This window comes from Miscanthus floridulus, chromosome 7 (genome assembly GCF_019320115.1).
Source record: "Miscanthus floridulus cultivar M001 chromosome 7, ASM1932011v1, whole genome shotgun sequence".
Classification (NCBI taxonomy): Eukaryota; Viridiplantae; Streptophyta; class Magnoliopsida; order Poales; family Poaceae; genus Miscanthus; species Miscanthus floridulus.
This window is the reverse complement of record NC_089586.1, coordinates 54,534,458-54,547,882: the sequence shown is the minus strand read 5'-3', so window position 1 is coordinate 54,547,882 and position 13,425 is coordinate 54,534,458. Positions and strand designations below refer to the sequence as shown.

At 43.0% G+C, this 13,425-nt stretch overlaps 1 protein-coding gene across 2 annotated transcripts; it reads right to left on the bottom strand.

The window, feature by feature from the left end:
* Positions 1-945: 945 nt before the first annotated feature.
* LOC136463254 (uncharacterized) lies at positions 946-7,805 on the bottom strand. 2 transcript variants are annotated; one of them, XM_066462264.1, is made up of 4 exons: positions 7,472-7,805; positions 6,498-6,934; positions 1,529-1,695; positions 946-1,456 (listed from the first exon to the last, which is right to left on the bottom strand). In XM_066462264.1, exons 1-4 carry the CDS (start codon positions 7,634-7,636, stop codon positions 1,257-1,259), a joined length of 969 nt encoding a protein of 322 aa, XP_066318361.1. In that variant the 5' UTR covers positions 7,637-7,805; the 3' UTR covers positions 946-1,256. The 2 variants fall into 2 exon arrangements, with proteins under 2 accessions (XP_066318361.1, XP_066318360.1); XM_066462263.1 differs by having other exon boundaries at positions 946-1,695; positions 7,472-7,803.
* Between the last annotated feature and the right edge of the window lie 5,620 nt (positions 7,806-13,425).

Here is a 13,425-nt window from a genome sequence, read left to right as displayed (position 1 = left end):
AACAAGAGATATTTTGCAGAAAAGAAGAGATGTTAGCGATCCTACCTGTCTTTTCTGCTCTGAGATTGAGACTATTTCTCATCTGTTTTTTCAATGCTGTGTGGCAGTGAATGTGTGGAGAATTATCTCAGAGATGTTGTCAGTAGAGATGGGATGGAATTATGAATCTGTAGGAAAGTTTTGGCTTGCTAATAAGAAGCATTTGATTACTAATGTCGTTTTGTCGGCTGTGCTTTGGTCTCTATGGAAATTACGGAATGAATTGTGTTTTCAGGGTGTGGTATGGCTTGGGATGAAGATGGTGCTGGTTCGGCTTGCAAGAATGCTAAGAGGATGGCTATCGCTGTACAAGAAGGAAGCTGGAGAGCAGCTGGAAGGCCTCATCGTCAATTTGGAGGAGTTGTCCAGGCGCCCGGCGCAGATCGAGTGGATGGAGGAAATCTCAACGGAGTCATCATCAAGTTTGGTTCTATTGGGTGCTCAGTCCTTAGGAGTTGCCAGGAGTAATCCCTTTGTGGTCGAGTCTTGTAATGGGCAGCTTGATCAGTCTGCGTCTGAATGTATGCACTGCGCATGAGCGCCAAACAGTACTGAAACTGGATGTTTGTGCTTTTTGAAATACAAAAGCAGGGGAAACCTTTTATCTAAAAAAAATTATCTACGACCGTTTGACTTTTATAGATACATAATTTTTGCTATGTATCTAGATATACGATATAACTTTTGTTATGCATCTAGATATACGATATAACTTTTGTTATGCATCTAGATATACGATATATCTAGATACATAATAAAAGTTGTATATATAGAAAAGTCAAAGCGACCTATAAATTAAAACGGAGAGAGTATAAGTGAAGTGAAAACATGCAGACATTATCTGTGAGTTATACATAACCTAAACATACATTTAGTTTCAGAACTGAGACAATGCCACAAAGCAAGTTTAAGAACTGCTAGCTTACTTTACTCTTTACTATCAAACAAAAGTTACCCACAAAATAAAACCTTAGCTTTTGTTAGGTGCATAATGGACATCGTCACAGCAAGATCACACAGAATATCTAGTAGAATTATTCTCCCAAAAATGAACAATTCAACTTTCCATCTCAATACATCAAGATGCCAAAGGAACCGGCGCAGCATAAGGAAACCAAGACTTTGTTGGTATTCACAGCTAACAGCTGCATATACACTGGACTCAGCAATGCATCGCCAAAAGAGAGAGAGAGAGAGAGAGAGGTTGTGCCTGCTCCTCAAGAACCTAGTAGCCTCTTGATTTCTGCTTTCTGCTCCGAGGTCAGCCTCGTGGGGAATTTGATGCTAAATTTGATCCTAAGATTTCCCTTCTTGGAAGAATCCTTCGGAATCGGCATTCCCTCTCTGGGAACAACCTCCTCATAGCCAGGGTAGATGACGTTGTTTACCGGTACTGTCAGGTTCCGACCATCTAATGCTGTTATATTAACAGTACATTCTGTCAAGGCTTCAGCCAAAGTAATCTTCTGAGTCATAACCAGATCATTACCGTCTCTTGTGAATACATCATGGAGTTTCTCATCAATTATGAAGACAATATCTGCAGGAATTATATGTGGAGCCTCATTACCCTTTTCAGGAAATGTTATTTTTGTCCCTTTCTTCCATCCAGGTTTTATATCTATTGTTAAGATCTCCTCAACAACCAAAGTTCTCCTACCAAATGAATAAAGAGTTGTCAATAAGTGGTTAACCCAAATTAACAAATGGTTACAGAAAACTACACAAATATGCCAACTTGAATAAATAAATTCAAGAAAACATGGGGCAGAACAACAAATCATAGAAAGGTTAAGCTCATTGCTTGAACAACCCTATGTTTAATATCTCTGTCTCCCATTCAAGATGGAAACTTAGGGAAAGGTAACCAAAATAGAAAATGAAATCCTAAGATACCAATATGGGTGGTCCTCAGACAAGGGAAGGGTGCCAAGAAACAGAAAATCATGTATTATCTTGTTCAACTTGACAGAGAAATATAAATGACAGAAACAGAAGTCTAAACTCAAAATGCCATTGAAAGTAAGATATTTTTTTTTCTTGAACACGCAGGAGAGCTGCGTATCATTATATTAAGAAGAATAAAGGAGTGGATTTAGAAACCCCATACAGCCACACACCTACACACACCCTTTTACATCTAATATTGTACCTCTCTCTCAAATTCAAACTTGACACAAGACCACTAGAGAGGAACTCACACATTGGCTGGCTCTAGAGCAAGGAGATTGGATATTCCCCGAGCTCCGGCCAAACTCCATAGGAGAAACTCATCTTTTACTGAAACCAGAACACTATTTAGGCTCGGTTGAATCCCATCAAACACACAGCGATTGAAAGTAAGATATGACTGATCACTGACAGTCTCAGAAAATGGATAAGGCTGAACTGCAGGATAATGAATAGATGACAGCACAGTATCATCACATGAGGAGTTGTACAATATAAGGAATTGATCAAAGAGTGAAGTTTTCCGCTTGAGTTGTTGTCTAACAAATGTAGCAACAAAATTACAGTTTTCTGCTATTCAAAGAAGAATCTAATGAATGTACAGACTAGTAGCGCATGTGATCTTTTACTAGGCTCCACAACAAGCCCTTGAGTTTATGCAGATGCAGCACTAGAGATTATACTATAATAAAGTTTCTATTCATATAAACTTATCAAACGTCAACTTTCCAAAAACTATTCAATGTAATCAAAATACAAAACCAATGTAAAGGTGTCAAACAGAATCATCCTAATAAAATCTACATATGATTACCTATTTAAACTTCTAAAAATATGAGAACATAGTGTCATCCATAATCAACTAAAAGGTCAATGGTGTATTTTATAACCTTGACATGACTAGACTGAAAATTGGCCATGATGCATTTTCAACATTGCCTTTGTACATGTTACCTGGGCACAAACAAATATCAAGGTTTCCTATGGGAATGAAGATCCAATTCAGTGGAGAAGCAAGTGCATTAATTCATTAGATAGTCAGTGCAACCAAAATGGAAAACTTGTACTTGACGGCCCTCAAAAAGTGTCCATAATCAAGTTGAGAAGCATTTGCCATCCTATTCCTTGCAAGTAAACAAGAGATGAAGCTCTTGTAGTTGTAGGGACACAGAATAGAAATTACTTTTGACATAAAAAATATCATCGTTACAGCACATTCCCTCTTCCTCTGACCCAAAAGTAGTCTACATGTGTTATGACCGGCGTCCAGTATACCAGGCGCCGGCGCACAACAGATGGCTAGGTGGCGCCTAGGATAGGTGGCACCTAGATTAGATGGGCTAATAGCCCAGTTATCCTTGTTATCTTATTATTTTCTATTTTCCCCAAATAGGTTATTTATTTCTTAAAATAGGTCTCATAGAGGGGATATATATATCTTGTAAACATTATTGATGGAATTAAGCAAGCAACAATATTAGTTGCTCGGCTTCCTCAGAAGCCCTAGCCACCCCTCCTTCTCTAGCGCCGTGACCCATCACGGCGCCAACACGACGCCGCCGCTTCCCTGGCCCTCGCCCTCCGCTCTTCCATCCCTACAACCTCCGTAGCAACTCCGGTAGGACCCCTAGTCCTATAAACATGCATTCCCTAATCTACATGACTTATTGCATCCTGTTCAGTTAGTGAATTAGCTCATTGCATTATAAGTTATCAAACAGAGACAGCTATACACAGAACTTAAATGGGATTCAAAGATAATTAAAAAAACTCAAACTGCAGGGGAAAGACCGCCCCGGCGACATTGCATTAAGAAGAAACTTCAAGCACACAAGCTGAGAAACAACCGGAAGGCTGGCTGCCCAGGACATGGCACCAAACGCCCAGGACATATGCCTGCGGCCATGTGCATCTCGCTGAAAGTGGCTCAAGTGGTTACACGTGTAACTCAGGAACACAGCCGACGAGGGGTGTAACCCAGTCCTGTTTAAATTCGCTCCCACGTGGATTTGAACCCAGGACCTGAGGTGCTATTGAGGCCTCTGTGACCAACTAGACTACAAACCCGTTCGCGGATTCAAAGTCTGCAAACACTATTTTTGTAGTACAAGAATAATCATTACTTGAAACAATGACAGCAGATTGTGTATCAATGTAAAAATACAATATTAGGAATGTGTTGGGATATAGTAATGTAAGGTTGACACAGAGCATACTGGAATCAGATTTGAAGATAACTTTAATTATGAACATTATTTTTTGTAAAACTAAAATAATAATTACTACCTAGAACAATATAGTGTTTAGACTTCAAGACAGCAAATTGTGGATCAATGTAAAATACTCCCTCCATTCCAAATTATAAGACGTTCTGGCTTTTCAAGAATATTGCTTTTGCTATATATCTAGACATCTAAGTGCATAGCAAAAGTTATGTTTCTAGAAAAGCCAAAACATTTTATAATTTGGAATGGAGGGAGTACAATTCTAGAAATGTGTAGGGATAATATTGTGAGATTGTAACAGATCTTATAAAAAAGGTTGCATGACTCTGATATTTCACTTGCTTCTTATATGATTGTGCATTGTTCAGCAAATTCAGTTTACTGCATCTGGCATTCAAAGCAATATATAAAACAAGGTTATGTTGTCCAAGAAAATCATGAATAAGGAAAGCATGCAAAACCCTCACATCCAAAATTTCAGAATGGAAAATCACGCGCATTAAGGATGAATTATTAAGATTGAATAAGAGAAATATGGGTTATTAGTCCCCACGTATAACTGAACTGTAAAAGACAGATAAAAGCTACAAGATCAAATAAAATCTATAAGCAAATTCTTGACCATTATTAATTAGCACAGGACCGAGCCAGGTAGGTACAAGGTAGCACAGTATTGGTGCATAATGCATGAAACGTTAGTTTAGGAATTTCAGCAATTAGCTTCCATGTTTCTTATTTCCCTTTAGTCTGTTGCCATACTTCTGTATTTCATTTTAATAGTATAGCAAAACAAATGAAGCACCATAGTCGTGGGGGTGTGAGCACAAGACTCCACCTATCCAAGGGTCAAATCTTGGTGCTCACTGCTCACATTGTTTAAACATAAAATGTCTGCGTGCATCCCTGGTTGGTGTCGAGGCTGGAAATTGCCTACGTTATCTAAAATATACTCTACAGAGTCTTCTTTCTCTAGAGGTTTCCTGCCTTAAAGCCTCTTCCTCTACATAGTTATGATGTAAGGGCTACAATCACATTATTCTTCAACCCTAACAAAAGGAGACATTGATATGCAGAGTTTTGGAAGTAAGCAAAGCATACATAAGATGGCGATCATGGTTGCCTATTAAACTGACACCGGAACCACAATTAACTTTAACTTTCAACATGTGGTGCTAATTCAGCCATCGCATAGACCATGCCTGAAAGGGTAATATGCCTCTTCCATCTAATATTTTTCTGATTAAAAAGATATATGTTAGTTGACATGGGCCCTAGTTGTTTGTGTGTCTCACTTTGTCCTTAGAGTTAGCTTTCTTTGGTAGGTCCCTAAAGTTGTGTAGTTTCGTCCCATAGGTTGCCTCTTTTCACTAGGCTATGGGGAAATAATGGTATAGCAATACCTAGTGACACGATTTGAGAAGCATGTAAATGCAGGAGGATAATCCACTATTGACATCACTAGAGTAAGATGGATCCATCCTATGACATGCTGGCTTAAGTGCGACACTGATGTCCGGACTCCGGAATGTGTAACATAGACAGCAGGAGATTTTGCTCTTCTTATGAAGTTTTGAATGCTTGATCATTTTAAAATCAAGAAAAGTTGACGAAAAACCTTGCCAAGAAAATGGAGATAAGAAGATAGCTCAAAAGGGGGCCACCCCTGCTGCATTTAACATTAAAAAAACATTGTGAGGCTCCAAGATTTCCCACGCACATCTAATTTTTCAAAAGGAAGGGATACTGCTTCACTCATATAGACATCACATTAAATGGTTGAGCGCCTTTGTAGTTCAAGTATTTGACACTGAATCATATACCCTAGAACTTTTGTGTGAAACTAAGGAGGGTGATTACAGGTAATGAATACTATTTCACATTTCAATTCTCTCAAGTAAAAGTACATAAGTAAGCTCAATGACCAGATTACTGAATTAAAATTTGAGTTTTTGGGCCAAAGTCAGGAAATCAGAAATTGTTAAAGAAACACTGGCGCAATTTAAAAGCTTGTGTGACGCAAATGGTCAGCAGGTTCCAGATTTTAGTTGTCCTCACTCCTCAGTGATATCATAAAAAATATGTAATGTAGCTACATAGTAGTATGAAGATTTCTCCAGTTTGTTCAAGAAAAAAGTAGTATGAAGATTTCAGGTTCTGCGCATTTTGGTATGCACAATGTGCAAATCACAAATTCTCATCAAGTTCCTCTTCTACAATCAAATGACTAATATAACATTAGAAGAACTGTATCTGATTTTAATGCACATAACAACATTCACTCACCCGCCAGCATCTAAAACCTCTCGTGAGATCTTCATTTTCTTGGTGGTACCTTTGTACAGATCAGCAAGGTTGCATGGCAATCGATTCTCAATTGGAGGAGCCTTCTGAGACTGTTGTGGAACATGCATTGATGCCTCACCAGGGAATTGTGGGTAGGACCCAAATATGTCATCGCCGAACATCCCAAACCTTGAGCCCCTCATGCCTCTCTCAGCACCTCCGCCCATGCCACCCATGGTTGAGAATGGGCTTGAGAACCCAAAAAACTCGGCAAAAATATCATCAGCGCTGCGAGGGTTGAACTGGAATGTCGATGCATTCCCACCATAGGAGGAAGAGCCACTGGGACTACCTGCTCCAGGAGGTGGGACCTGACCCTTAAGCCCCTCTTCCCCGTACTGATCATAGACTGCCCGCTTTTGGGAATCACTTAGCACCTGCAAGCAGAACAGGAAAGAGCATTGGTTGAATTAAAGATGCCACAATTAGCTCATTGGTGCCACAGTGATCACTGATCAGTGTACAGGTGAGCACGAGAAAATCAACATAATTGCTCGTGCACTTAGGAAGTGGGAAAATAAAGAAGAATAAAGTGCCAAAATTCAAGACAAATGGCACTAACATATAGACTGAGAAAAATGACTGATGAAAGCCAGAGTCCAACTTATGTGATTTTTTTTAGTGTCCAAACCTTAAACTACCACAAGTAACGCGACACACGAAGCTTACATCAGCTAAAATTCTGATCAAAAGGTGGGTGGGGTGGGGGGATTGGATCTTTTTGCACAGAAGAGCAACGTTCACACAATGGCGAGCACAGCATTACAATCAGCTATCCAATCGATAATAAGAGGAAATGGAAACGATCCTTCCTAGTAAGCGCATCAATCGATACACATTCATTTGTCAGCGAGCAACTACGAGCACCAGCACAGATCAGAGGCGCAATGGGGTGAGGAATCGGGCGCGCGAACCTCATATGCCTCTGATATCTGTTTGAAATTGGCCTCGGCTTCCTTCTTGTTGCTGGGGTTCTTGTCCGGGTGCCACTTCATGGCCAGCTTCCGGTAAGCCTTCTTGAGCTCGACGTCAGAGGCGCCGCGCTCCACCTGCAGCACCTTGTAGTAGTCCACCCCCATACTGCCGCAGTAGCAGCCGTCCCTCTGTCCTGGTGGCCGTTGGCGTCGTGGGCGGCTCGCGGAGAGGTGGCGGCGGTTGGGGGCGGCGAAGGAGATGGGGCTGTTGTCCTTGATGTGTCGGAGAATTATCGTGCGGGGGAGATTCAGGAGCAGAGGGGCAGGGCATTCCCGATCTCGCGGTCTCACAGGTCAGAGCGGCCACGTCAGAGCGGAACGAGGTGGCCACGTCGATGCCTGCCTACCGAGTGAATAGTGATGGTGCTCGACGGGCTTATATATATATATATATATATATATATATATATATATATATATATATATATATATATATATATATATATATATATATATATATATATTTTTTTTTTTTTTTTTTTTTTTTTTTTTTTTGCCACTCTCTCGAATGTCACACTTTAAATACCACCCTTCCAATTTTTCTTACAAATTTGCACACTGGGATAGAAGAAAGTTTGCCAAAAACGATCATTTTTTGTGTGGCGTGCCAGGTCATGGTGCTACCACATAAGCGCCTTGTGAAAAGACCATGTTGCCCCTCTCATTGCCATGTGGGCCCCGCTCGTTAGCTTCGTACCCCACCTCCATCTGCCTTTCCATGGGATGCCCATGCCCGCCGAAGGTGTCGTCGATGGGCATGGCACTGGCACGCCGCCGGTTGCTTGGTCGCCCAAGGCCACCTTTCTTGCCGCTTGTTGGCCTGCGGCCGCCATGGGCTTGAATGCTTGCTAGGCTAGGACCCTTGAAGCTTTCGAGAGCTACAATGCCTCCACCGCCATGGCGTAGGCAAAGAGGCCAATGAGCTTGGGCGAGGCCATGTTGAATTGCAGGGAGACTTGGGAACTAGGACGATGATATGCTACGATCACGTGGCTTCCACCTCGTCTCTTCCTGCCTCCTCCCTCGCCTTGTAGCGCCGCCGCTTGCCATGGTTGGAGCTCCATCGACACCATCGATCTCCCCCATCCAGCTGTCTCTCCTACTCCCAATGGTCTCTACGAGTTCGCAATGGCATGACAACTTCAACTCGCTACTCCTTGTTAGCAACCTCTGCTTCATCTGTAACAACCCTAAAATCCTAGAGCTAAAAATCCCAAAACTTTTTCCAAAACCTTGCATGGTGAGTTAGCATGGTAGGAACCCAACACTAGATGCACTAGGTGTACCCTAACTAGCATGGTTGAGCATGTGCACTAATAAGCAACAATGTGATTTGCTTCTTATCGGCTCTTGTGCTTGACTAATAAATAATTGACCAACATCATGAATTAAGTGACTTTTTTGCGATGAAAGAAGAATTATATTAGATAATAGCTAGGTACATCAACACGTTACAAAGCACTCTGGATTAAACAAATATTCAGAAACTAATTTTCATCAAATTGTACCCACGCTTTGAATAGCTCCAGATCTCAAAACCAAACCTGTACGACGCTTTGCAGTATGAATGACCTCATACGCAAACACTCAGTAAAAGGCCTGAGAACAGATGTCCAATGAACAACGGCCAACATTCATGTAGGCGGAGTTGAGAAACTTCTTCTTTCTACCACCAAAGAATAGAAAATTCAGGAAGGAAAAGGAGCCCAGCGCAGCAGCTAGACTAGCCGAACTAGTCGCTCCCTCTGTGTGTGTGCGACCGTGGCCAAGCGAAGCCAGCCCGCACCATCTCTCTTCTCCCTCCCTCACGCGTGCGGCCTAGCAACCAACGCCCCCACAAGCCACATCGCTAGAAAACAAAAAACACGTACACCTACTTCCTCTCACGGCGAGGCTAATAGGTGGGCCTAGTGACACCACTTGTCATCCCCCTTTTCCCCTTTCTCTGCATTTCTTCCCCGCATGTTCGCACTCTCGCCGACGAGTATCCAAGGGACGCTAGCCGATCACCGCCGTCCATGACCCACTCCTACCTAGCAAACCCCACAGATGGATGCCACGTCCATGATCCGTGCCCTCACTCCACCCACACTAGCAGAGAGGCTGATATGTGTCGCCGCGGCCCCTGCCACGCTGAGATTGCCACCCCAACTGCCCCTTTGCCGCTTTTTGACCGCCTCTGCTCCAATTAGGAGGGGCAGGACGTGCGCGACCGTGCAGGAAGCCCAAAACCCTAGCCCTAAGCCCCTGTTGGCATTTCTTAACGCAAATAGAAAGATTTCGCAAGCGTACGAAGTTACCGTTGTAACTTTCATCCAAAATTATTCAGGGTATCGTATTTTCCACAGGGAACGGATGTACTCTTCTAGGTAATTCATCCAAGGACAACACAAGGGTAGAGTTGGTAGAGGTTGAGATAAATTCCTATGGTTTTTTGGTCTATGGATAGATAAACTCTACTTCTACTTGCTCACTTCTGTCACCGGAGAACACCTAATCTGCCAAGCGTTGTCGGCCTCTAGCTCTACGTCGTTCGTAGATGTGGGGGATTTCAAGGGACAGATAGGGCTGTCACCACTTGCCGGCTACCCCTCAACCATGGAGTATGAGACAAATGATGGTAGCCTCTAGCCTAGACACCACGTCTATGCTATAGACTACTACTCTAACGTTGCGTAGGGTTATCCGTCTTTATCATGGCCATATACTAGAGTATCCGTCACAAGGATGAACGATGAACCCGCAAACTAGTAAGAACAAAGCTTAACTAATCAAAAGACTTAATGCCATAAGAACCCTGAACACTTACTAAAGGAAAATCCCATTGAAGTACAAGTGCTCGTCAAGGTACAAGTTGGGGAGACACCGACAAGCTCGGCGCATCCCCAAGCTTTTCCTCACATCTCTCCCTACTAACTCTACTAGCTATCTAGGGCCTAAGCCTTGGAATGATGCTCTAGCTCTTTGCTCTTGATCCTTGGGTGTGTTGTTGTGTTTGAGGGGGGTCTCAACCTCCTTTTATAGCTAGTTGAAGGCAGTTCCGTGGGGGATATTCGGGGGATCCACTCCCACCATCCTATGTAGCAATTAATGCACCGCCTCATCAAATTTGGACCTTAGGTGTGCCCATAGGGGTGTAGCTGCACCCTAGAAGCGTCATCCTAGCCCATTTTTCGCCTAGTGGGCCTCTGGGGATGTAAGGGCCACGTCTGTAAAGTTTCACGCCATTTGGAGATCGTTTGGTTTGGGTTTGTGCTTTTTTTCTCTACATGATTGGGCCCTGATTTGGCTTGGTAGTAGGCTTTCTCCCCTTAGGCTCTTTTGCTTTGTGCAATATGGTGTGATGCTTTGTTTCTTTGCTCATTTTGAATGTATTTTCCATGTATTCCATAAATGCCCTCCTACAAATGGTCAAACATCAAAACTTGTGGAAATTGTTAGTTCTAAAGCCCTATGTCTAAGCTTAGTGTTTGTACGCTAGTATTTTTATGCAAGTGTTGGCAGTTCATTATGTGAGTTAAGCACCCCCAACAAGCTCCCCCACACTTACTCCTTTGCTCATCCTCAAGCAAAGTTAGAGATAAAAGTAATCATGAGCATAACAGCCTAAGATATATGGCTTTCATGAAGGTTATTCCAACACATTCTTTACACAAGTGGGATTTATGGCGTTGGCTAACATGTTTCCTTGGGTTGTTGAAAAGTGGAACAGTTCTTAAAACAAAGTTATCTTCCCAATTTCATATCTTAGCACTTGGAGTTTTGAAAGTTTTTCTTAAGAAAAAAAGCATAGTTCACTTTATATACTCCTCAAATGGCACTCTCAAATCACTCAATGGTGTATAACTCCTCACCAAGGCACATCAATGTTTTGCCTTCTTTTGTTTTCTCCTAGTTACAAAAGGTTTACGTGGAGCTTTAGGTAGGGATAAACAAAATAGCATACTTGTATTGCATATGTTGTAAAGTCAAATTGAGGATCCAAGGAGAGAAGAGCCATACTGTCGGTGTTTTATAAACCAGACTAGTAAATTTATACGATTGTCGCGCTGCTCTAGGAAGACAATGGTAGCATCGAAAAGACATGAGGATTTATACTGGTTCAGGCTAGAGCCCTATGTCTAGTCTCAGAGATGATTGAGTGTGTATTCCTCACTTAAATGCTCTGAAGTTCTTATAATAGGGGGTGCAAGAATGGTGGAAGAGGTAGGAAATGGAGCTAGAGCTAGGAGATGGACTGCCCGAATGAAAGCTTTGGGAGTCTGGTGGTTGTGAAGATGATCAGAGAAGGTGCCCTAGTGAAAGGTCCTTGTATGGTTTTGGTAATTGAGTGACAACCTAGGTAGACTAATTGTGTTTATATGAGATACACAGGTGATTAATCCACAGGTACATGTGTGTGAGCAACATATGCCATGAAGGTGAAAATGGCTTGGAGATGTTGCAAAGCTCACACATATGATGATGAAGGAGCTCATTGCAAATGAGACATGACATTGAGTCATGTGATCAAGGTGGAGAAGATCAAGACAAGACTTGGCTTTGATGGACCGGTGGCAAGCGTGAAGGGCAAGTCGGAGGCTTTGGAGCGATGGACCGCATGGCGGTGAAGCTTGAGCAAGACTTGGCACTGATGGACGAAGTCAATGGTGAAAAGCAAGTGAAGTCAAGATTGATGAACCAATATGATCATGTGATGATATGAAGTGAATCATATCATTGTTGATCATGTTGGTGCATGTGTTGCATCAACATTGGAGGAGATGGAATGGAATGCGCAAGGCAAAGGTATAACTTAGGGCATTTCATTTCACCGGTCATAGGTGTGTAGAGAAGTTGGTGACTGGGTTTAGGATAGATGGTCGTACTATCAAGAGGGGCAAACTTGTTTGCATATCGGTCATCTAGTGCCACTCGAGTGATCTAGCTTTGCATCGTCGTTAGGATTGAGTGGCGTGGCAAGTTGAGTGGCTAATCCTTTGGAAAATGATTGTGAAAATGCTAACACACATACACATGATGGTGTACACTTGGTGGTGTTGGCACATTTACAAAGAAGATGAAGTTGGAGTTGATGTGGATCAACTTGGTGATGAAACAGAGGCGAGAAGGGTTAGGAACTCCACCGGTGGAGTATCCGCCCGTAGAGTGCGGATAGTCCGATGGTGCCACCGGTGCCCTATACAGAAAAGATAGGGTCTCATAAAGTGGACCGAACACTAGTCACATAGTGACCGGACGCTAGGGTCTTGTGTCCGGTCAGTGGCGGTAGAGAGCATGCAGGCGTCGATCTTCGACCGGACGCTGGCAAGGTGCATCCGGTCAGGCTAATGTACGGTGACGTAGGTGACGCAGAGAAGGTGGAGAAGGATCAGACGCTGATGCTGCGTCTGATTGTGACCGACCGGACGCATTCGGTCACGACTGGTACCTTACTAGAAACGACTGGACGCTGGGGTTGCTGTGTCCGATCAGTTTGAGTAGCTGCGTCCGGCCATCACTTGACCGTTGAGATCATGCGACTGTGGTTTAATGGAGACGACACATGGCGAGCATCTATTGACTGGACGCCGAGGTCCTACGTCCGGTCGATATGACCGGAGCGTCCAGTCGTCCCAAGTTTTGCCTAGTGAAGGGGTAACGGCTAGTTGAGCCCATGGGGCTATAAATAGAAGGTGGTCTTGGCCATGGCTGGTGCTAAGCACCTTGGGGGACTTTGTATCCATGCTTGAGAGTGCTTGGGAGCCCTCCATCTCACATATACTTGATAGTGATCATCCGATTGTGTGAGAGAGCGATTCTAGTGCGATTGCATCAAGAGATTGCATCAAGTGGCACTAGGTGATCGAGTTGCAAGCCGGTGGTGCTTGTTACTCTTAGAGGTTGCCACATCC